The 22,135-nt window shown below is 40.5% G+C and overlaps 1 protein-coding gene across 8 annotated transcripts in view; it reads left to right on the forward strand.

Annotated features, from left to right (window-relative positions):
- Nucleotides 1-22,135, forward strand: part of DLEC1 (DLEC1 cilia and flagella associated protein) — an 81,486-nt gene that overhangs the window by 11,543 nt on the left and 47,808 nt on the right. For 6 of the 8 annotated variants that reach the window (XM_027582926.2, XM_035726778.1, XM_035726785.1 and 3 more), the window contains exons 3-6: nucleotides 4,177-4,287; nucleotides 5,627-5,817; nucleotides 6,031-6,251; nucleotides 7,059-7,137. In XM_027582926.2, the coding sequence (XP_027438727.1) occupies nucleotides 4,177-4,287; nucleotides 5,627-5,817; nucleotides 6,031-6,251; nucleotides 7,059-7,137 (602 nt within the window). Of the gene's footprint in view, nucleotides 1-4,176; nucleotides 4,288-4,501; nucleotides 4,663-5,626; nucleotides 5,818-6,030; nucleotides 6,252-7,058; nucleotides 7,138-22,135 lie in introns of those variants that run through there. The other 2 variants (XM_035726779.1, XM_035726792.1) reach the window with 2 other exon arrangements.

A 22,135-nucleotide genomic window follows, 5' to 3' on the forward strand; every position in this document is an offset into this window, starting at 1 on the left:
TAGGACAAAATGCTAATCGTACTGGTACTTCCATAAAGAGAAACTTTTCAACTACTACTATGATTACCCCAAAGTACGAATGGGCAGGATTAATTCTTTCCCCTTATTTGCCAGTTTTTATTTTTATTATTTTTATTATTATTAAATAATTTATTTATTTGACAGAGAGAGCACAAACAGGGGGAGTGGCAGGCAGAGGGAGAGGGAGAAGCAGACTCCCCACTGAGCAGGGAGCCTGATGCAGGGCTTGATCCCAGGACCCTGGGATCACAACCTGAGCCGAAGGCAGACGCTTAACTGACTGAGCCACCCAGGTACCCCTCTTTGCCAGTTTTTAAAATAATGAGTTGGTTCCCCTAGCATCTTCCAAAGGTGACCAAAGAGGTTTGTTGGTTGATTTTCAGTATCATTATGAACTCATGGATTTCATAACTACAGTTCTATTTATTGTCTTTATCAATGTTCAAGTTGTCCCATCTTTGGCCAGTTGGAGCCTTTTCAAGTTCCCTCCTAACTCTTTTGATACAATAGCAGTTGTCTTTGATAACTTCCTTATTTCCTGGAATGGTCAAATGTTCCAGGCTTATCTTATTGCCCCAGACCTGGAATCAGCCATTTCTCCAAGAAGGCCTGGTTCCTTTTATTGTCCCCAAAGACTTTGATCTATCCTCCTGCATCCCTGAAAGTCATCATTTTCCAGTGCAATAGGCAGTGGGGACTGTGCTTTTAGGGTCAGGAGACCCAGCGTATCTGTGGCCCAGAGGGAAGGAGAAGTGGAAGGTGTATTGGCTTGGAAAGGCATTAGACTTACAGGGTCCTACTAGGGACCAGATGCTATGCAAGATGCTTTGTATAGGTTATCCAACTGAACCCTTCTAACAACCCTGTGAGGTAGGTTTTCTCTCCATTTTATAGCTGCAGGAACTGAGAGAAAGTATCAAATGACTTCCCTCAATTCCCACAACTCAGAAGGGCTGGGAGCCAGATTTGGACTTGAGTGAGTCTGCTGTCAGAGCCCGCCTCTCTTCTATCAGGAGCGGGAGGAAGGATTGTTGACCAGACCAGGCAGGGTGTCACACAGGTGTCAGTGACTTCCCGCAGGGCATGGCTCTGGGTGCGAGGCCCTGAACTTGGTCAAACCTGCCACCTCTGAGGCTCAGCATAGCAGACAGTGAACATTCAGTGTGTATTCCGCATCTTCTGTTCCTCCGCCTCCAGAGCAGAGTCGTGTAGCTGCCAGGACCCTCGTTCCATTGTGGATTCGGCAGAGATTGTTGGTAGCAGATTCCCGGGAGGTATTATTGGTTGCCTGTTGTCCCCCGAGTCCCGGGAGTCCAACACTGTTCCTACGATTCTACTGGCTAGAGATCAAGGGGGATGAAATAATTGTTTGGTTGTTTTTAAATGAAAGTGAAATAAAACGCTGCAAACTGAGAAACAAACCCGAGTCGGGAGTTTTTCAATGACCTTCATTTTGTTTTTTTACCCAAGATAATATTGTTATAATCAGACATTATCTGCCCTGGTTTCTCAGGCTTCTGGTAACATTTCTCTGCCTTCTGGTAACGTTTCTTTTTTATTTCAAAAGTAGCAGAAGTAGAGATCTTGATCCAGTTCCACGGACATCCCTCTGGGTCCTGCTTCTGGTTGGGGGAAAAGGACAAGGTGACCCAAGAACCTTCTTTATACCTTAGATGATTGATGGGGAGGACATGCCCCTGCAATTTTTCTTATTTGAGGCACAGAGGCAGCCTTTCTCTGTTTGCTAATACAAATGTCACAAAGTGGAAAACATATGTAAATTCTCCAGACAGAGGGGGAAGATGAGAACATTTTTTGCTTTCTTTCCCTTCCGTTGCTGATAAGTTGTCCACATTATCTCTTGGGGAGTGGAACAGAGCCAGGTGCAGGAGCATAGGGTCGGTGCAGGAAGCCCACTCTTCCCGGGTGGAGGAGGATGCTCACCAGGCCAGTGAGGGGTGTTCCAAGGCTCACGTAGTCCAGGCCGGACATGGAGAGAGACTTTCCAAATAGCTGACACTTCTTCTGCAGACGTAACACCTAACTGTCCACAGCCTTGGGGAGGGCTGCGGAGACAAGGGTATCAGAAGAGAGAGGCTACATCTTCCCACATGGCCCCTGTCCTTTGTGTGGAAGTTTTATCTTATAATATTTCAAATAGGCCCTCACCAAAGTCCTTGGGAACTGGGCTGGAACAGAACCTGGCATTCCTGCCACCCCCTGCTGAGGTCTTTGTATTGCAAAGGAGAAGCGAGGCATTTCCCAGAATGCAACTTTTCCCCATGGTTCCATGTTAGGTCACTCATGAAAGGCTCTTGGTGAGTTTTGGAGGAGGAGGAGGTCACTATTTTCCAGAAGCAGTAGCAGGCAGATGACTGAGCAGCTGTGAGTTTCACAGCAGCTTCCAGATAATTTCTTGAGAAGCCCCTCCCTCAGTGCTGCTGTCTTAAGTTGGTAGCGATAGTCTCCCCGACCTTTGATCTCCCATTCCATAGTCCCCTGCATTCAGTCGCTTTATATATGACATACAGAGAGTGATTTCTATTTTCCTCACTGAACCCTGACTATAACAGGAAATAAGCCAAACTTTGAAATTCCTAAATTAATGAATATTATGGGAGAAACATTTATTCTTCGCTTGTCTCATCCTTGGTTATAGGAAACCTCCAAAGGGCAAGGTCATGTTGGTTAATGGAGCAAGTGACGAAGTTTGAAAACTTCCTGAGTCTTCCATTCGTCTTCTTTATTCCTGAATTTTTATCAAAGTGTTAATATACATGGTTTTAAAAAAATCAAATAGTTTAGAAAAGCTTCTAATGAACTATAAAAAGCCTCTACCCATGCATGTCATTATAAATTTGTCCAAACCCATAGATCTCCAACACCAAGAGTGAACTGTAATGTAAAGTATGGACTCTGTATGATAACAGTGTGTCAGTGTAGGATCATCAGTTGGAACAGATGTACCACTCTGGTGGGCTGTGTTGATGGTGGGGGTGGCTGTGCATGTGTGGGGCCAGGGGCTCTATGGGACATCTCCATTCCACCCAATTTTTCTACGAACCTAAAAGTGCTCTAAAAAATAAAGTCTAGGGCTGCCTGGGTGGCTCAGTCGGTTAAGCGTCTGCCTGTGGCTCAGGTCATGATCCCAGGGTCCTGGGATCAAGTCCCGCATCAGGCTCCTTGCTCAGCAGGGAGCCTGCTTCTCCCTCTCACACTCCCCTTGCTTGTGCTCATTCTCCCTCTCTCTCTCTCTGACAAAGAAATAAGTAAAATCTTTAAAAAAATAATAAAATAAAATAAAAAATAAAGTGTATTGAAAAAAATCCTCCATGTCACCTCTCCCAATCTCAGCCCACCTGCCAAAGGTAGCCATTTTTGGCTTTACTTCTTCTGGATACCTATGTCTCTCCTATTTTTTCTTGGCTCATCAGCCATGGATATTAATGACTGACTTCTCACTCTATTAAAGGAGATTTTCTCTCTCATGTGTCAGTAGATCTGTTGGGGGTTGGCTGATCTACCTGGGCTTGGCTGGCTAGACCAGCTTTAAGCTGTGGGCCCAGCTGAACTTGCCTCCTTGTTACAAATTAGGCTCAAGTCTGCTCCACATGGATTCATGCTGGAGTCCAAAATAAAGAGGCAGGAGCTCTTCTCAGGGGCAGGGAAGCTCTCTCATGAGAATGGCAAAGGTGCAAGAGAGAAGGCTTAGCTGTGCAAACCCCTGCCAACATCTCATTGGCCAAAGCACATCACATGGCCAAAGTCAAGGGCGAAGGAGTGCAAAGTCATATGGCAAAGGGTGTGGATACAGAGAAGGGTGAAGGATTGGGGCCATTTCTTTAATCTGCCATACTGTCCTTAATTATATTTTATTAATAGACCTCTCCTTGAGTCACACAGTATTTTAGCTCAAATAAGACCACAGCACAGCCCTGACTAATGGTTGGCCTCTGTGAAGTGTCTGGTCAACATTTGCTGATTAATTTCTGAAATCTCGAAATGACAACATGCATGTCATTATAAATTTGTTCTTGGTCCTTGGAAAGAATTTTGTAGGATGGTTTAGATTTGGAGGGTGAAAAAGTTTGGGGTGCAAGTTCTTTAACGTCAGTCTGGCTTCAAACACGTTTGTCCTTCTTCCCTTCTATGTAGTGAAGACTATGTTCAGATGGTGTGTGGACAGTGAGTTGCTACAGAAACACCATTTGATCTGCCCGGACGATTACTACAGTGACATGGTGCCATTTTGCTCTGCACCTAAAGGTAAGGCTTCTGTAGTCTGCTGCGGCCTCTGCTCTCATTCTCGGGAAGTTCTTTAGGAACACGACCACTCTGGCCACCTTTGCTGCCATTTCCTCATTGATTTTTTTTCCCCTTTTGTTTAATTTTGATAGTGACTCTTAGGAGGGTCAGCTCTAAGCACGCCACTTCCTCTCTGACTCCCTAACACCTGCAAGACAAAAGTCTCAACTCCTCCACGTGGAATTTGCGCCCTTGTCAGCTGTTCAACACCAAGAGAGATGAAAATGCTTAGAAAAGTAGTTGAATGACCCAAGAGAGGGAGGGACTGAAGACAGATAAGGAAGCAAGTTCCGACTGCAGCCAGAACATGGACCGTGGGGTTCTTCCATACCCCACGTAGGAAAAGAGCAACTGTACCTTCTTTGAGTTTGGTGGGAAGACTGGGTAGGGAGGCAGAGAAGGGTGTGTATTCGTATGTGTGATGTCGGGCCAGTTTCCTGTGATGCAGGAGGCAGGATCTTCTGAGAGTGAGTGGGGTGGGAGCTGGATTGTGGGTTTAAGCAGGGAGGTAGACTTTTGGCAGAGTCAGTGTATAGATAGGGAGAAGTTGCTCTGTGGATCCATTGGGCACATATCCGGATGGCCCAGTGGTGCCAGGTTTGGAAGATGAGCTCTCCAGGCACCCCAGTCAGTGGGACTCTGATGACCTCTGAGGCTTTGAAGCTGAGAAGGCATTTGGGATGGGAAGACTGGGATCCAGAGAATTGAGGGTGCTCAGGAGAACAGAGTTGCATTGACAGCCTGAGCCGTGTAGAGAGGACAGGCCAGAGAGAGGGAGCAGAAGTAAGCGTCGCGTGATACTAAGCCGCTTAATAGTGCAAAGTTAGTTGGGAATTCACCATCTTATGCAGATAAGTGAGGATAGAGTTAACATGTATTGAGGATTTACCAGGTATTGTACTGGTACCAGTTCTTGCTAGCAATGGGTGTTCTCCTTTAACCTTCTGGGGATGATCTTAGAGGAGTAAAAAGCTAATAGAAACTTTGATTCCTCATGTGAGCTTTTGAAAAGCAAGTTCACATATGGGGAATGCGTGAGACAGACAGACAGTAGTCTACTCATGTTCTTTGACCATGTTCGACAATCAAACAAATACGTAACACTCTAGTCCTAAGTCTCGAGTACATAGAATAAGTTCCAGGAGTACTTTATATGCTAAAGAGCAGTTATGTCTAGTGTAGTGAATGTGAAAGTTGAAGGGAAAGTATCAAGCTAACTGTGGCCCCGGTGGTTTTATAGTCATCTTAGAAACATCCACTTCAGTCTGTGGCAGCTCAGTTTGATTCATTGGTGCCATAGGTGTCTCCGTCCCTGGATGTTCAAAACTCACATTCAGTTGTGAGAAGTGTTCCGTCCCCAAGAAGCACCTGACCAAGAAGCTTGAGGCTTCCTGCAAGAAGACGCTCACTAAGTCTCAAGACGAGTTAGACTACACTGTGGACAGCCTGACGGGGGACTTGTGTTCAAAGGCCAAGCGCAAGGCCGTCAAGGTTGGTGTGGAAGCCCGTGCGCGGTGGTGTGTGGGGGCAGTGGGCACAGGGAGGCGTCGAGGGGAAGGAGTTCCTGGTGACACAGGAAGTTGCGGGTCTGCAGCGAAATAAGAGAGATTGCGTTGCTTACCGGGGGGGTCATGGGGTTGGCCCAATGTCAGCACACACAGTCCCTCGGCCTGTCATGGACTCTTATTTTTTTGTGTTTCAAAGAAGGCAGGTCCACCCAAGAATAAAAAGTGGATGAGCCACTTACACGTGCCCCAGAGAGAACTGGAGCGACTTCTGCTTGCCAGAATGGAGAGTCGGAACCACTTCCTAAAAAACCCTCGGTTTTTCCCTCCTAACACTCCCTATGGAGGCAAGTCTCTTCTCTTTCCTCCGAAGAAGCCAGTACTGACAGGAGATTTTCAGGGTGGAGATTTGGAGCAGAGGTGGGTCTTTCCCCGACTTGGATTTATCAGAAAGTTGGACATGTGGGAGTAAACCCAGAAGGTCCAGGGTCTGGTCTGGACTTTTCGGGGAGGTGGCGGGAATGGGATGTCAGTATCAGAACAGAGCAGGTCTTCAGGGCTCCCCACAGACCTGGCCTTTGGACATCCCCAAGAAGCCTGGGTTTGTGCTTTTCTGACCTGCCGGGGTTTTGAAGGATCAGGGGTTAGTACTGGTCCCCTGCTTTCATCTGAACAGTCTTGGTCTGTAGCCATGTTCTCTTCCCTTGCACTCATATGTCTTGGAATATGACCCTAAAAATAAAAATATTTAAAATTTGATTAATTGCAAATAATACATATAAATTGTGATTTTCTTTCAGAGTGCCTTTGGCTTATTTTATTAATTGTTCTTGTGAAGGGAATGAATGGTTTCATGGGTTCATAATTTCAGGGGACTTAAAACGATTAACACTTACTAGTCAAATGATATCTTTTTTATTAAGAAAAAGGACTAATATATGCAAAGAAACACAGCACCTATATTAAAAACCCAGTCAGGATATTGGCGTGGAAGCTTCCAGAGTGGAAGCTCCCTATATGCATATTGAAAATGAACCACACAGCTGCACATATCTTCATGAAGATTCTATCATGCGGTAAAATTATTTTGTTGCCTGCTTTAACAACAGGAACAAAACCCAATAAATGACATATTGTGATTATCTTTGGCAGTTTGGGTGTATTTATTTTGCACAAATCACATGGGTGAGACTAACAGCCTTTCTCCCCTTGTTTGCCCTCTGACAGTTGTGCTGATACTCCAGTGTTTCTAGCTAAACCATCAATCGGATTTTTCACAGATTATGAAATTGGGCCAGTTTATGAGGTAAAAATCTTATTTCTTTCCAGCTCCCCCTTCATCAGCTTCCTTATGTTTTGAAGTCATTCATGGAATTAAAGCCATATACAAAATTAGAGAAAAGACTGTAATAAACCCTTGTGTGCCCATCACCTACCTTCAGTAATTATCTGCTTTCTGCAAATCTGGTTTCATGTATCACTCCCACAACTTCCTTGTGTGTGGGTCTAGGTACACATGCATACACTGGAAGTGTTTTAAGGAAAAGCCTAGACATCGGGTCATTCTTTAGTTAATACTTCAGTATGTATCTCTAACAGGTAAGCACTTTTACAAAATAACCATTATCGGGGCGCCTGGGTGGCTCAGTCAGTTAAGCATCTGCCTTCGGCTCAGGTCATGATCACAGGGTCCTGGGATCCAGTCCCACATTGGGCTCCCTGCTCAGCGGGGAGTCTGCTTCTCCCTCTCCCTCTGCCGGCCGTCTCTCTCTCTCTCTCTCTGACAAATAAATAAATAAAAACTTTAAAAAAAACTAACCATGATCACACCCAGGAATATTAACATTAATTAATATTAATTAATATTAACTAATATCGATCCATGTCTGATTTTCCTCCATTTGTTAAAAAAAAGTCAGTTTACATTTGGTTTATTTGAATCCGAATTCAAACACTGCATTTGGTTAAAATATCTCTTTTTTTCTCCTTTAGTGGGTAATAACTCCTCTACCCCCTGCTAGTTTTTTCCCCCAAAGTGACTGTTCATGCTGCCGTACGCACTGAGTGAGATTTCTGGTTGTTCCACATCTTCACCAAGACTCAGTCTTTTTCATTTTGACCATTCTGAAAAGTAGCAGAGATCACTCATTGAGCACGTTTTCATGGATCAGTTGCCCATTTGAATATCATCTTTTGTGAACTGTTGGTTAGTACCCATTTTTTCTATTGGGTTATCTCTGTCTTTTCTTTACTGATTGATAGAATTTTTACTCATATAATAGATTTGAGTTCTTTTTCTTGTTATTTGTATTATAAATATCTACTCCCAGAGTTTGCCTTTTCATGTTTGTCTTTTATGAAGTAGAGTTGACACACACTGTTATGTTAGTTTCAGGTGTACGACATAGTGATTCAACAATTCTGTGCCTTATGCTGTGCTCACCACAAGTGTAGCTCCCATCGGTCACCATACAGCATATTACAGTATATTACAGTGCCATTGATCATGGTCTCTGTGCTGTGCCTTTTGTCTGCCTCACTTATACATTCCATAAGTGGAAGCCCAGTCCACCCCTTCCCCTTCACCCATTTTGCCCCTCCCCATTTCCTCTCCCTGCTGTGAATGAACCATCAGTTCATTCTTGGTATTTATAGGTCTGATTCTGGTTTTTTGTTTGTTTGTTCATTTGTATGTTTGTTTGTTTTAAGATTCCACATTTAAGTGAAGTCATACAATATTTGTCTGACTTATTTCACTTAGTGTAATACCCTCTGGGTCCATCTGTGTTGTCACAAATGGCAAGATTTCATTCTTTTTTTTTTTTTATTAACATAGAATATATTATTTATTTCAGGGGCACAGGTCTGTGATTCATCAGTCTTACACAATTCACAACGCTCACCATAGCACATACCCTCCCCAATGTCAATCACCCAGCCACCCCATCCCTCCCACCCCCCACCACTCCAGCAACCCTCAGTTTGTTTCCTGAGATTAAGAGTCTCTTATGGTTTGTCTCCCTCCCTGCTTTTGTCTTGTTTCATTTTTCCCTCCCTTCCCCTGTGATCCTCTGTCTTGTTTCTCAAATTCCTCATATCAGTGAGATCATATGATACATGTCTTTCTCTGATTGAGTTATTTCGCTTAGCATAATACCCTCTAGTTCCATCCCCATCATTGCAAATGACAAAATTTCATTTTTTTGATGGCTGCATAATACTCCATTGTATACATATACCACATCTTCTTTATCCATTCATCTGTCGATGGACATCTAGGCTCTTTCCATAGTTTGGCTATTGTGGACATTGCTGCTATAAACTTTGGGGTGCAGGAGCCCCTTCAGATCACTACATATTTATCTTTGGGGTAAATACCCAGTAGTGCAATTGCTGGGTTGTAGGGTAGCTCTATTTTCAACTTTTTGAGGAACCTCCATACTGTTTTCCAGAGTGGCTGCACCAGCTTGCATTCCCACCAACAGTGTAGATTTCATTCTTTTTTATGGCTCAGTAATATTCCATTGTATATATGTACCATATTTTCTTTATTCATCTACTAGTGGACATTTAGGTTACTTCCATGTCTTGGCTATTGTAAATAATGCTGTAATAAAACTAGGGCTGTATACGTCTTTTCAAATTAGTGTTTTCATTTTCTCTGGGTAAATATCCAGTAGTGGAATTACTGGATCATAGGGTAGTTCTATTTTTAATTTTCTGAGGAACTTCCATTCCAGCTTTCACAGTGGCTGCACCAATTTACATTCCCACCAACCAAAAGTGCATGAGGGTTCGTTCCTTTTTCTCCATATCCTCACCAACACTTGTTGTTTCTTGTGTTGTTAATTTTAGCCATTCTGGTAGGTATGAGGTGATATCTCATTGTGGTTTCGATTTGCGTTTCCTTGATGACAACTGATGCTGAGCATCTTTTCATGTGTCTGTTGGCCATTTGGATGTCTTCTTTGGAAAAATGTCTGTTTAGGTCCTCTGCCCATTTTTTAATTGGATTATTTGGGTTTTTTGTTTATTTTTGCTGTTTACTTGTATAAGTTCTTTATATATTTTGGATACTAACCCCTTATCAGATACATCATTGGCAAATATCTTCTCTTATTCAGTAGGTTGCCTTTTCATTTTGTTGATGGTTTCCTTCACTGTGCAAAAGCTTTTTATTTGGATGCAGTCCCAATCATTTATTTTTGCTTTTGTATCCCTTTTCTGAGGAGACTATCTAGAAAAAAGTTGCTAAGGCTAATGGCAAAGAAATTGCTGCCTATTTTTCTTTAGGAGTTTTATGATTTAACGTCTCACATTTAATCCATTTTGAGTTTAGTTTTGTGTATGGTGTTAGAAAGTGGTCCAGTTTAATCTTTTGCATGTACCTGTCCAGTTTTCCCAGCACCATTTATTGAAGTGACTGTCTTTTCCCCATTGTATATTCTTGCCTCCTTTGTCACAGGTTCATTGACCATAGAGGCGTTTGTGTATTTCTGGGCTCTTTATTCTGTTCTATTGATCTGTGTGTCTGTATTTGTGCTAGTACCATACTGTTTTCATTATTATAGCTCTGTAGTATATCTTGAAATCTGGGATTTTAATACCTCCAGCTTTGTTCTTCTTTCACAAGATTGCTCTGGCTATTCAGGGTGTTTTGTGACTCCATACAAATTTTAGGATTATTTGTTCTAGTTATGTGAAAAATGCTGTTGGTGTTTTGATAGGGATTGCATTGGATCTGTAGATTGCTTTGGGTAGGATGGATGTTTTAATAATATTAATTCTTCTAATCCATGAGCATGGATTATCTTTCCATTTGTTTGTGTCATCTTCAGTTTCTTTCATCAGTGTGTTATAGTTTTAGAGGTCTTTCATCTCTTGGGTTAAGTTTATTCCTAGTTATTTTATTCTTTTTGGTGCAATTGTAAATGAAATTGTTAATTTCTCTTTCTGCAACTTCGTTGTTAATTACAGAAATCCAATATATTTTTGTGTATTACATTTGCATCCTGCAACTTTACAGAATTCTTTTATTCTAATAGTTTTTTGGTGGAGTCTTTAGGGTTTTCTATATATAGTATCATGTCATCTGCAAATAGCAACAGTTTTACTACTTCTTTCTTATCAGTTTGGATGCCTTTTATTTTTCATCTGTTGCTGTGTCTAGGACTTCCAGTATAATGTTGAATAAAAGTAGTGGGAGTGGACATCCTTGTCTTGCTTATTTTCTTTATTTCAGTCCTCTCGTTTTTTTTCCTGATGACTCTGGCCAAAGGTTTATCAATTTTGTTTTTTCAAAGAACCAGCTCTTGGTTTCATTGATCTTGTCTATTGTTTTTTAGTCTATTTCATTTATTTCCACTATGATCTTTATTATTTCCTTCCTTCTACTAACTTGGAGCTTTGCTTGTTCTTTTTGTAGTTCATTTAGATCAAGGATAGATTGTTTATTTGCGCTTTTGTGTTTCTTGAGGTAGGCCTGTATTGCTCTATATTTCCTTCTTAGAACTGCTTTCACTGCATCCCAGAGATTTTGGACCATTGTGTTTTCATTTTCATTTGTCTCAGTGTATTTTTTAATTTCCTCTTTGATTTCTTCATTGGCCCATTGATTGTTTAGTAGCATGTTGTTTAGTCTCCATGTGTTTGTGTTTTTTCCAGTTTTTTCTTGTAATTGATTTCTAGTTTCATACTGTTGTGGTTGGAAAAGATGCTTAATATGATTTTAATCTTGGTCAAATTTATTGAGACTTGTTTTGTGGCTCAACATGGGATCTGTCCTGGAAAATGTTCTTTGATGTAGGTGGGGTGTTAAAGTCCCCTACTATTATCATACTACTGTCAATTTCTCCCTTTATATCTGTTAATATTTGCTTTATGTATTTAGGTGCTTCAGTCTTGGGCATATAGATATTTACAATTGTTATATCCTCTTATTATATTGATCTCTTTATCATTATGTAATGCCCTTCTTTTTCTCTTTTATGATATAAGTATTGCTATCCTGACTTCTCCCTGCCCACTTCCATTTGCATGGAATATATTTTTCCATCCCTTAGCTTTCAGTGTGTATGTGTCTTCAGTTCTGAAGTGGGTCTCTTACTGGCTGCATATAGAGGGGTCTTGTTTTTTTACCCATGTGTCACCCTGTGTCTTTTGATTGGAGCATTTGGACCATTTACATTTAAAGTAATTATTGATGTAAGTATGTAAGTAACTATGAACTTATTGCCATTTTGTTGTTTTCTGGTTAGTTCTTGTAGTTCTTCTCTGTTCCTTTCTTCTCTTGCTATCCTTCCTTGTGGTTGATCACTTTCTTTAGTGTTAAGCTGGATTTTCTTTCTCTTCATTTTTTTGTGTATCATAGGTTTTTGGTTTGTGGTTACCATGAGGTTCATATATAACATTCCAAGTATAAGTTGATGGTCACTTAAATTTGAACACATTGTAAAAGAACTTCATTTTTATTCTTCCCTCCACATTTTATGTATATGTTGTATTTTACATCTTTTTATTTTTTATTTTTTAAAGGGTTTTTTAAAAGATTTATTTATTTATTTATTTATTTATTTATTTATTTATTTATTTATCACAGAGATAGAGATAGATAGAGAGAGCACAAGCAGAGGGAGCGGCAGACAGAGGGAGAAGCAGGCTTCCCACTGAGCCTGATGCGGGACTCGATCCCAGGACTCTGGGATCATGACCTGAGCCAAAGGCAGTCGCTTAACCGACTGAGCCACCCAGGCGTCCCTATTTTACGTCTTTTTATTTTGTGAGTCCCCTTAGCTAATTTTTAAAATATAATTCATTTGACTTCTTTTGTCTTTTCAACTTCATCCTAGCTTTGTAAGTGATGTCTACACTACCTTTACTGTGTGTTGCCTTTTGCTCATAAAATTTTTTCCTTTCATAATTTCATTTCTAATTATGACTTTTTCTTTTCCACTTAAAGATATCCCTTTAATATTTCTCCTAAGGCCTGTTTGTGGTGGTGAACTCCTTTAACTTTTATTTTTCTGGGAAACCTATCTTTCCTTCAATTCTGAATGATAACCTTGCTGGGTAGGATATTCTTGGTTGTAGGTTTTTAACTTTCAACACTTTAAATATATCATGCCACTCTCTTCTGGCCTGCAAAGTTTCTGCTGAAAATCAGCTGATAAGTTTATGGGGGTTTCCCTTGTAGTAAGAAGTTGCTTTTGTATTGCTGCTTTTAGAATTCTGTTAATCTTTGACATTTTCATCATTACATGTCATGGCGTAGACCTCTTTGGGTTCATCTTCTTTGGAGCTCTCTGTGTGTCCTGAACCTGGATGTCTATTTATTTCCTCAGTTCAGGGATGTTTTCAGCTAGTATATCTTCAAATAAGTTTTCTGCCCCTTTTTCTCTTCTCTTTCTTGTACCCCTATAATGCGAGTATTTGCTCACTAGAAATTATCTGCGAGATCCCTTAATCTGCCTTCTTTTTTTTCTTCTTGTTGTTTAGCTTGATTGTTCTCCATTACCCTGTTTTCCAGATTGCTGATCATTCTGTATCCACTAATCTGTGGTTGATCCCCTCTAGTGTATTTTTCACTTCAGTTACTATATTCTTCAATTCTGATTGACTCTTTTTCATATTTTCTTTCTCTTTGCTGACATTCTCACTGAGCTTCTCCACCCTTCTCTCCAGTCTGGTGAACATCATTATGAACTTTTGAACTCTTTATCAGATACATTGTTTATCTTCATTTCATTTAGTTCTTTTTCTGAGGTTTAGTCTTGTTCTTTCATTGGAACATATTTCTGTCTCCTCATTTTGCTTGACTTTCTATGTTTGTTTCTACAAATTAGGTGGAACAGTTACTTCTAAAATTGAAGGGATGATTTGGTGTGTGGTCATCCCCTGTGTAGACTGTATGTGCCTAGTGACTGTAGAGTGTAGGAATGCTGACAAGACTGTCTTCATCTTTGGCCCTCCATCTTGTTCATGTTCACCAGATGACCTCTCTTGGGGTTATGTGTTCTGAGCCCCTTGGAGATTAATATACACACCTTAGAAATGCCTACCGAGGCTGGGATGGGGGGAGGCTTGCTTTGACCGCCCATGAATCTGATAGAGATAACATAGTCTTTCCCCTTACTGATGCATACATAGGTGGCACCACAAGATCTGATTAAAGGTTAGCTGTCAATCAGGTGCATGCAAACCCTTTGATCTCACTACAGAGCCCTTCTGCACATCCCTTCACTTTATAAAATCTGTGGACTAAGATCCAGACTTTGTGGCAGATAGCCATGCAGCTGCCTGAATTGTTGACCCCCTGTTCCCCCTGTCGGTAAGTTACCCTGAATAAAACTCTGTAAACTGCATGGAGTCACCTGCTTCGTTTTCTAGTCTTGAAGTGCCTTCTCAGTTTGGAAGATATTTTACTATCCCTCCCCCACTTTCTAGTAGACTGGCTGGCTGGACCTCTGGCTGTCATGGGCTGGGGTCCTGGTGCACTCCAGGACCTCTGGAACTCTCCTGGTGGGATGGCAAGAGTTGAAGTGGGTACAGGCTGGGGTGGTTCTGGAACACTCTGTACAGAGGGCACCTTGGCAGGATAGCTGAAGGTGAAATGGATATTAGCCAGGGGATCCTGGGGCTCACTGTACAGAGAGTGCCCTGGGAGGACAGCTGAAGCTGAAGTGGGTGCAAGCTGGGGTGTCCCAGGATGCTCTGCTCTGGGAGGGGATGCAACTGGAGCTGAAGTGGGCATGGATCAGGATGTCCTGGATGGTCCATGCAGGGGCACCCTTGTGGGGTGGCTGGAGCCAAGGCATGGCATGGGCTGGAGTGTCCTGGGATACTTTGCACAGGGGTACCCTGGTGAGACAGCTGGCACTGAGGTGGGAAGGGCCAGGGGTTCCCGGGGCACTCTGTGCCAAGGGTGCCCTGGCAAGTCTGGAGCAGAGGTTGGTGCCAGCCTAGAGTGTTCCAGGTTGCTTTGCACTTGTATCACCTTGACAAGGTGGCTGGAGCTGTTGTGAGCACCGACCGGGGGTGTCCCGATGTGCAATGTGTTGGGGTCACCTTGGTGGGATAGCTTGGGCTGGTATGTGCCAGGGGCTCAGGGCTCACTGAGGCTGCAGGCCAGCTACAGTGCCCAGACTCTGCTCTTGTCTGTGCTATTAAGATGGAAAGGGAGTATAAACTGTAGGGCTTGCCAGCTGAGGGGTTTCAGCAGCTCCCACTCTTTGGCAGAGTTCTAGGACTGGATCCTTTATAATCTAGTTGCCCTTTTGAGCTACATCTTTTTTTACTGTGTCTTCAGTACTGTCCCTCCCTGTTGTAGCTTGTAGCATCGGGGTAGCGGTTCCCATTGTGACTCTTTCCCATCTCTCTTGCTTTTCTCTATGTGGTCTCTATCTTTTGTTGTATAGAAGCTGTTCATTTGGCCCTCAGGTGTAGATTTAGAGCATCTGTGGAGGAGGTGAGTTCTTGGTCTTCCTACATTGCCATCTTGGACCAGAAATCCCTGTACCTGCTTTTTAAAAATGCCATTTATTTATTGAAACTGCAGTTTCTGACATCCTGGATTTGGCTAATTGCATTATTGTGGTGACATTAAACATGTTCCTTTTTTCCCATTTTCTATAAACTTACAGTTTAGATGTAAATGTTTGAATAGATTCATGTTCAGTTTTGTTTTTTTTTTTGGTGAGAAGAATTCCTTGGTGGTGCTGTGTATTCCTTATTGCATCCCATCAGGAGGAGTGTATCTGCTTTTCCTATTACCAGTGAAGAATGGCTTCAGATGTTGTGAGCCTGATCCATCATTTATAAAGTTTTTATCAACCTTTCCTTTATTGGCTTTCAAAGCCTGAGATGATTGTTACCTAGACCCATTTTTCTTTAAATAAAATTAAGGGTTACAAATTTGTGATTTCTAATTCTGTTATTCCTTCTGCATTTATTAGCTGTGATTTTCTATTTAAAGAGAAACTTCACTTCATATCCCTTTCCCCTCTTCCTTATGCTCTCCTTAACCCTATTGGTAACTATTTTTATTAGTTCTTTTTGGAATCATAAGTAAATACATGGTTATATTTGAGCTCCCACTTCTTCTTACTGTCCTCGGCATCTTGCTTGTTTCACTTAACAGCATATTCAGTGATTCCTCTGGGAGTAGTTATAGAGACTGTCCTGATTCCTTTTTCCCAGTCTCCTTCATTTTCATGCCAGCCTCCAGCATCCTAGGGAATAAGACCAAGACCAAGCTTAGTAGTTGCCAGCTCTGCTCACCAGGTCTAATCATGACAGATCTCATGACAGATCCTTCATATATATGTAAATTGTACCTTACAGTTTATTTAAAAAAATTTTTTTTAAAGATTTTATTTATTTGGGAGACAGACAGAGCACATGACGGGGGGAGGGTCAGAGGGAGAAGCAGACTCCCTGCTGAGCAGGGAGCCTGATGCAGTACTTGATCCTGGGACCCCGGGATCATGACCTGAGCCGAAGGCAGTCGCTTAACCAACTGAGCCACCCAGGCGCCCCTGTACCTTACAGTTTAAAGAGCACTTGCAAATCCACCATTCTTTTCTTCTTTTTTTTTTAAGATTTATTCATTTATTTTATTTTATTTTATTTATTTTTTTTTTTTTTAAAAGATTTTATTTATTTATTTGAGAGAGAGAGAGAACATGAGTCTTAGGCAGAAGCAGAGGGAGAGGGAGAAGCAGACTCCCCGCTGAGCAAGGAGCCTGATGCGGAGCTCGATCCCAGGACCCTGAGATCATGACCTGAGCTGAAGGCAGACGCTTAACTCGCTAAGCCACCCAGGCGCCCGGGAAGATTTATTCATTTATTTTAGAGAGCGAGAGAGAGCACATGCAAATGAGGGGAGGGGCAGAGGGAGAAGGAGAGAAATCCTCAAGCAAACTCCCTACAATAGAGAATCCTGGCAGACACCACTTTGACCAAATGATTAAATTTTTTTAAAGATTTTATTTATTTATTTGTCAGAGAGAGAGAGAGAGAGAGAGGCAGGCAGAGGAGGAAACAGTCTCACCGCTGAGCAAGGAGCCCAATGCGGGACTCAATCCCAGGACACTGGGACCATGACCTGAGCTGAACGCAGATGCTTAACCAACTAGCCACCCAGGCATCCCTAAGTGATTAATTTTAACATCACCACTAATAAGACACTTTGATATCATATGCCCCCAATATGAGGTACTGAGAAGGGCACATCACTTATGTAGTATTCTTGCAAATAATGCATAACCTCAATCTAATCATGAATAAACATTAGACAAATCCAACTGAAGGCCATTCTACAAAGACATTGCACAAAATAACTGACCAGTGCTCTTTAAAAGGCTCAAGATCAGGGTGCTTGGGTGGCTCAGTCAGTTAAGCATCCGACTCTTGGTTTCGGCTCAGGTCTTGATCTCATGTTGTGGGATCAAGGCCCATGTGGGCCTCCATGCACAGCACGGAGTCTGCTTCAGATTCTCTCTCCCTCTCCTGCTGCCCCCCAACCCTCGCGCAAATAAAGAAATAAAATCTTTAAAAAAAAGTGAAAGCCTTAAGGTCATGGGCAACAAAGAAAGACTTAGGAACTGTCACAGATCAGAGGAGACTAGAAAGACATGGGAACCTAATGCAATTTCAGATTTTGGGTTGGATCCAGCAATGGAAAAAGGAAGTTAGTGGACAAATTGGAAAAGTTTACATAGATGCTGTGGTTTAGTTAATATATTGTAGCAAGCTTAATTTCTTAGGTTGGATCATAGTTCTCTTGTTATGAAGATGTTAATGTAAGGGGAAGCTGAGTGAAGAGCATATGGGAACTCTCTGGATTATTTTTGTAACTCTTGTAAATCTAATAGCAAAATCAAGCATTAAAAATATACATGTATTAGGGGATCTCCAGTTATGGCAATATTATAACTAGATAACCTAAAAAATAAGAATCTACAAAAAATGAAAATTCTAGAACTGACGTTACTCAATAGGGCTTACCAGCAAATTAGACACAGATGAAGAGAAGACTTGCAGAGAGGTCAGTAGAAATGATCCAGACTAAAGCACAAAGAGAAAATAGAAGGAAAAATACAGAAAGTAGCATTTTAAAATATGGGACCTAGTAAACAGGTCTGTTGTATAACTGAAGTCCTAGAAAAGAGATCAGAGAGAGAATGGGGCAGCAGCAGGGTTGGAAGATGTAGTGGATGACAGTGATCTAAAAGTAACAAAGACGTCAAGCCATAGAGTAAAGCACTAACACCTAAGCAGAATAAAAAAAAAACAAAAACAAAAACCATACCCAGGAATATTTAGTAAAATTCTGTTCTAAGCCAGAGGAAGGAGGGGGGACCCTAACTTAAACCATTGAGAGAAAAAAGACCCACCCCCTTCTAATGGAAATGATTGAAGCTAGAAAATACTTGGAATGGAAGCTTCAAAGTGATGATAGAAAGTAACTTTCAATCTAGAATTCTAAACCTAGTGAAAATATTCTTCAAAAATGAAGATAAAAGGAAGACATTCTCAAACAAAAACTAATAATCCACAACCAGATAATAATAATTTGTCACCAGGAGATTTGCACCAAAGGAATTTTCAGTCAGAAGAAAATGATACCCATATGGAAGCAGAGAAATGCAAGAAAGAATGAAAAGCAACAACAATTACATGACATGTAAGTGGACCATGTACTGCAATTAAAAGAGAAGGATCGGGTGCCTGGGTGGCTCAGTCAGTTAAGCGTCTGCCTTCAGCTCATGTCATGATCCCAGGGTCCTGGGATCGAGTTCTGCATCGGGCTCCCTGCACAGCAGGGAGTCTGTGTCTCCCCTCTCCCTCTGCTCTCTCTCTCTGTCAAATAAATAAAATCTTAAAAAAAGAGAGAGAGAAGGATCATCAGACTGGGTAGAGAAACAGAAACCAACTAAACACTGCTTGTATGACATAACCTTAAAAGTAAGGATAAAGGATGGAAAAAGATACATTAAACCTTAAGCACAAGAAAGCTGGTGCAGCTGTGTACTAGTATCAGGGAAAGTACACTTTAAGGCAAGAAGCATTAATACAAAGAAAGAAGAAGAACATTTCATAGTGATCAAAGGTTGAAAAAGTCCATCCAAAAGATACTGTTTAAAATCTATACACATGGGACACCTGGGTGGCCCAGTCGGTTAAACGTCTGCCTTCGGCTCAGGTCATGATCCCGAGGTCCTGGGATTGAGTCCCACATCGGGCTCCCTGCTCCGCGGGAAGCCTGCTTCTCCTTCTTCCGCTCCCCCTGCTTGTGCTCGCTCGCTCTCTCTCTGACAAATAAATAAACAAAATCTTTAAAATCTATACACACTAATGATTTAGCTTCAAAATATGCAAGTACAATTTTACAAGACTGGAAGAAAAACAGATACAATAACAAACATGTAGGAGATTTTAACATTTTTTTCTCTCAAAAACTTAAAACCTAGGTAGACAAAAAAATCAGTAACCATATAGAAGAATCGGGCAGTTAACAAACTGTATGTAATTGACTTGTATATAACACTACACCCAGTGATTGCAATATGCATTTTCTTTTAAAAGTGCATATGAAACACCAGAATTGTCTATGTGCTGGATCATAAAGCAATTATGAAAAAATTCAAAGGACTAAAACATATATAGAGTTAATATAGAAATGAATAACAAAAATATAACTAGCAACTACCCAAATACCTAGAAATTAAGCAATTCATTACTAAATTCATGAATCAAAGAAGTCATAATGGAAATCAGAAAATAGAAAATAATCATTTTTAAGAGTTATTGAGGTATAATTGACATACAGGATTATATTTGTTTCAGGTGTACAACATAGTGATTCAGCAATTTTATACATTACTCAGTGCTCACCATGATAAGTCACCACCATCTGTCACTATACAATGTTATCACAGTATTATTGACTATATTCCCTATGCTGTACTTTTCATTTCTGTGACTTATTTATATGAATGATCATTTTTAAATGGTACATCAAAGCTTGTAGGATGCAGCTAAAGCCAAGCTTAAAAGAATATGTGTAGACTTATATTTACATGTTAGAATAGTCTAAAAATCCGTTATCTAGGTATATCTGAAAAATCAGAAAAGAATAGCAAGTTAAACCCAAAGAAATGGTAAGGAAATCACAAAAACAAGAAGAAATTTAAATGAAATAGAAAACCAATATGCAGTAGGATCAGCAAAGCTAAAATTAGTTCTTTGGAGAGATTAATAAAATGAATTAATCCCTAGCAAAACCGAACAAAAAGAAAAAGTACAAATTCACCAAGATCAAGGAAGAAGAGGACATCGTTATAGATTCTATAGACATTAGAAAAATAAGGTTTATGAACAGTGTTATATCTAGAAATTTGAAAATGTAGATGAAATAGAGAAATTTTCAGGAAAATACAATTTACAAAACAGATACAAGAAGAACTAAAACATCTGAACAATGTTAAAACACTGAATCTGTAGTTTAATACCTCACAGTGTTCTAAAATTGGGATGATCGCACAACTCTATGAATATACTAAACACCATTGTATTATACACTTTAAGTTGTGTATAAGTTGGTGAGTTGTGGCATGTGAATTATATCTCAATAAAGCTGTTTAAAACAACAGGGGAGCCTGGGTGGCTCAGCTGGTTAAGCATCTGACTCTTGATTTCAGCTCAGGTGTTGATCTCAGGGTCATGAGTTTAAGCCCTGCTTTGGGCTCCACACTAGGTATGGAGCCTACACAACAACCCTTCCTACCAATAAAATTTCGGCCCTGATGACTTCACCAGTGAATTCTTTCTAACCTACGAGGAAGAAATGCAATGATCTTTTATAAGGCCTTACAGAGAATAGAAAAAAAGGAAACACAACCCAACTTGTGTTGAGACAAGCATAATCTTGATACCAAAACCTGAAAAGAATTATTATGAGAAAGGCTAAACTTTGTCGTGAACAGAACTACAGAGTTTCCTAGCAAAACATTAGCAACCTGAATTCAGCTTTATATAAAAAATGATCAATATTACAACCAAGTTGGTTTGATCCAGCAGTGCCAAGTTCGTTTAACATTTGAAAAGCAACAAGTAGAATTCCCTACTCTAACACAATAAGGGAGAGAACTCATAAAGTTATCTTTCACTAGATGCAGACAAAATTTAATATCTAGTCATAATTTTAAAAACTCTTCACAAACTAGGAATAGGATAAAAGTTGCATACTTTGACAAAAGGTATTTACAAAAATAAAACTGCTATTATTCACAGATGACATGATTGTGTACCTAGAAAATCCAAATAAGTCTATGGATAACCTACTGGAATTAAATAAAATTAAGTGTATTTATTGAAAGTCTTTAGATACAAAGTCAATATACAAAAACCAATTTTATTCCTCTCTACCAGAGCAAACTATTACAAAATGAATTTAAAATATGATTCTGTTTATAATGCATTAAAAAATCAAATTTAGGAATAAATTTAAATAAATATGTGCAAGACTTTGACAGAAAACTAAAAATATAATTAAAAGAAATTAAAAGAGACCCAAATACATGAGTAGATACATACCCACTGGTATGTTGGAGCCAGGTCATAGTAGCTCATGAGAGCTGACCATGCACATCTCTCCCCAACTCCATGTTCAGTGATGGTATCTTGAAATCGGTGGGATTATTTACACCATGAAAATAAACAAATACTATCAAATCAGGGCTCTCTCCCACCCCCAAGAGCCTGTCATTAAACATTTACCAGCGCACTATTGAATATACTATATTCATGGATTGGAAGACTCATTAGTAGAGGGATGTTGTCAAAGAATAATTCAGAGGAATTTGTTATCCGCATGCTCCTCTGAGGAATAGTAGTCAGTGAACCAAGGCAAAAGCAAATTTATAGCTGAGAGGAGAAAGAAAAAAACCTGTAGTCTGGGAACAATGAATCATCCAGCGTTCGCTGTTAGTAACTCTGTCTTAGGCCAGGTGTGAACCATGGCCCTCATGAAAATTTCTCAACTCTTCCCATTTTGGTCAAAAGTTCCTAAAGGAGAGAATTTAACCAGAAGGGCTTTATTCTCTGATGCAGAATCATTTGGGGGTGTCAATTTGATATTGGCAGAATAGCAACATTTATATACCTGAACATCTAACAGTGGAGGAGAGCAAAATATACCAGGGCAATTATAAATATTATAAGAAACATTTAGAACCTATTTTGTGCCCAATTTTTTTTTGGTCAGCATGGGTCTAATCAAAAGCATACATCTTAAAGATCAGTTT

The sequence above is a fragment of the Zalophus californianus genome, chromosome 1, assembly GCF_009762305.2.
Source record: "Zalophus californianus isolate mZalCal1 chromosome 1, mZalCal1.pri.v2, whole genome shotgun sequence".
NCBI lineage: Eukaryota > Metazoa > Chordata > Mammalia > Carnivora > Otariidae > Zalophus > Zalophus californianus.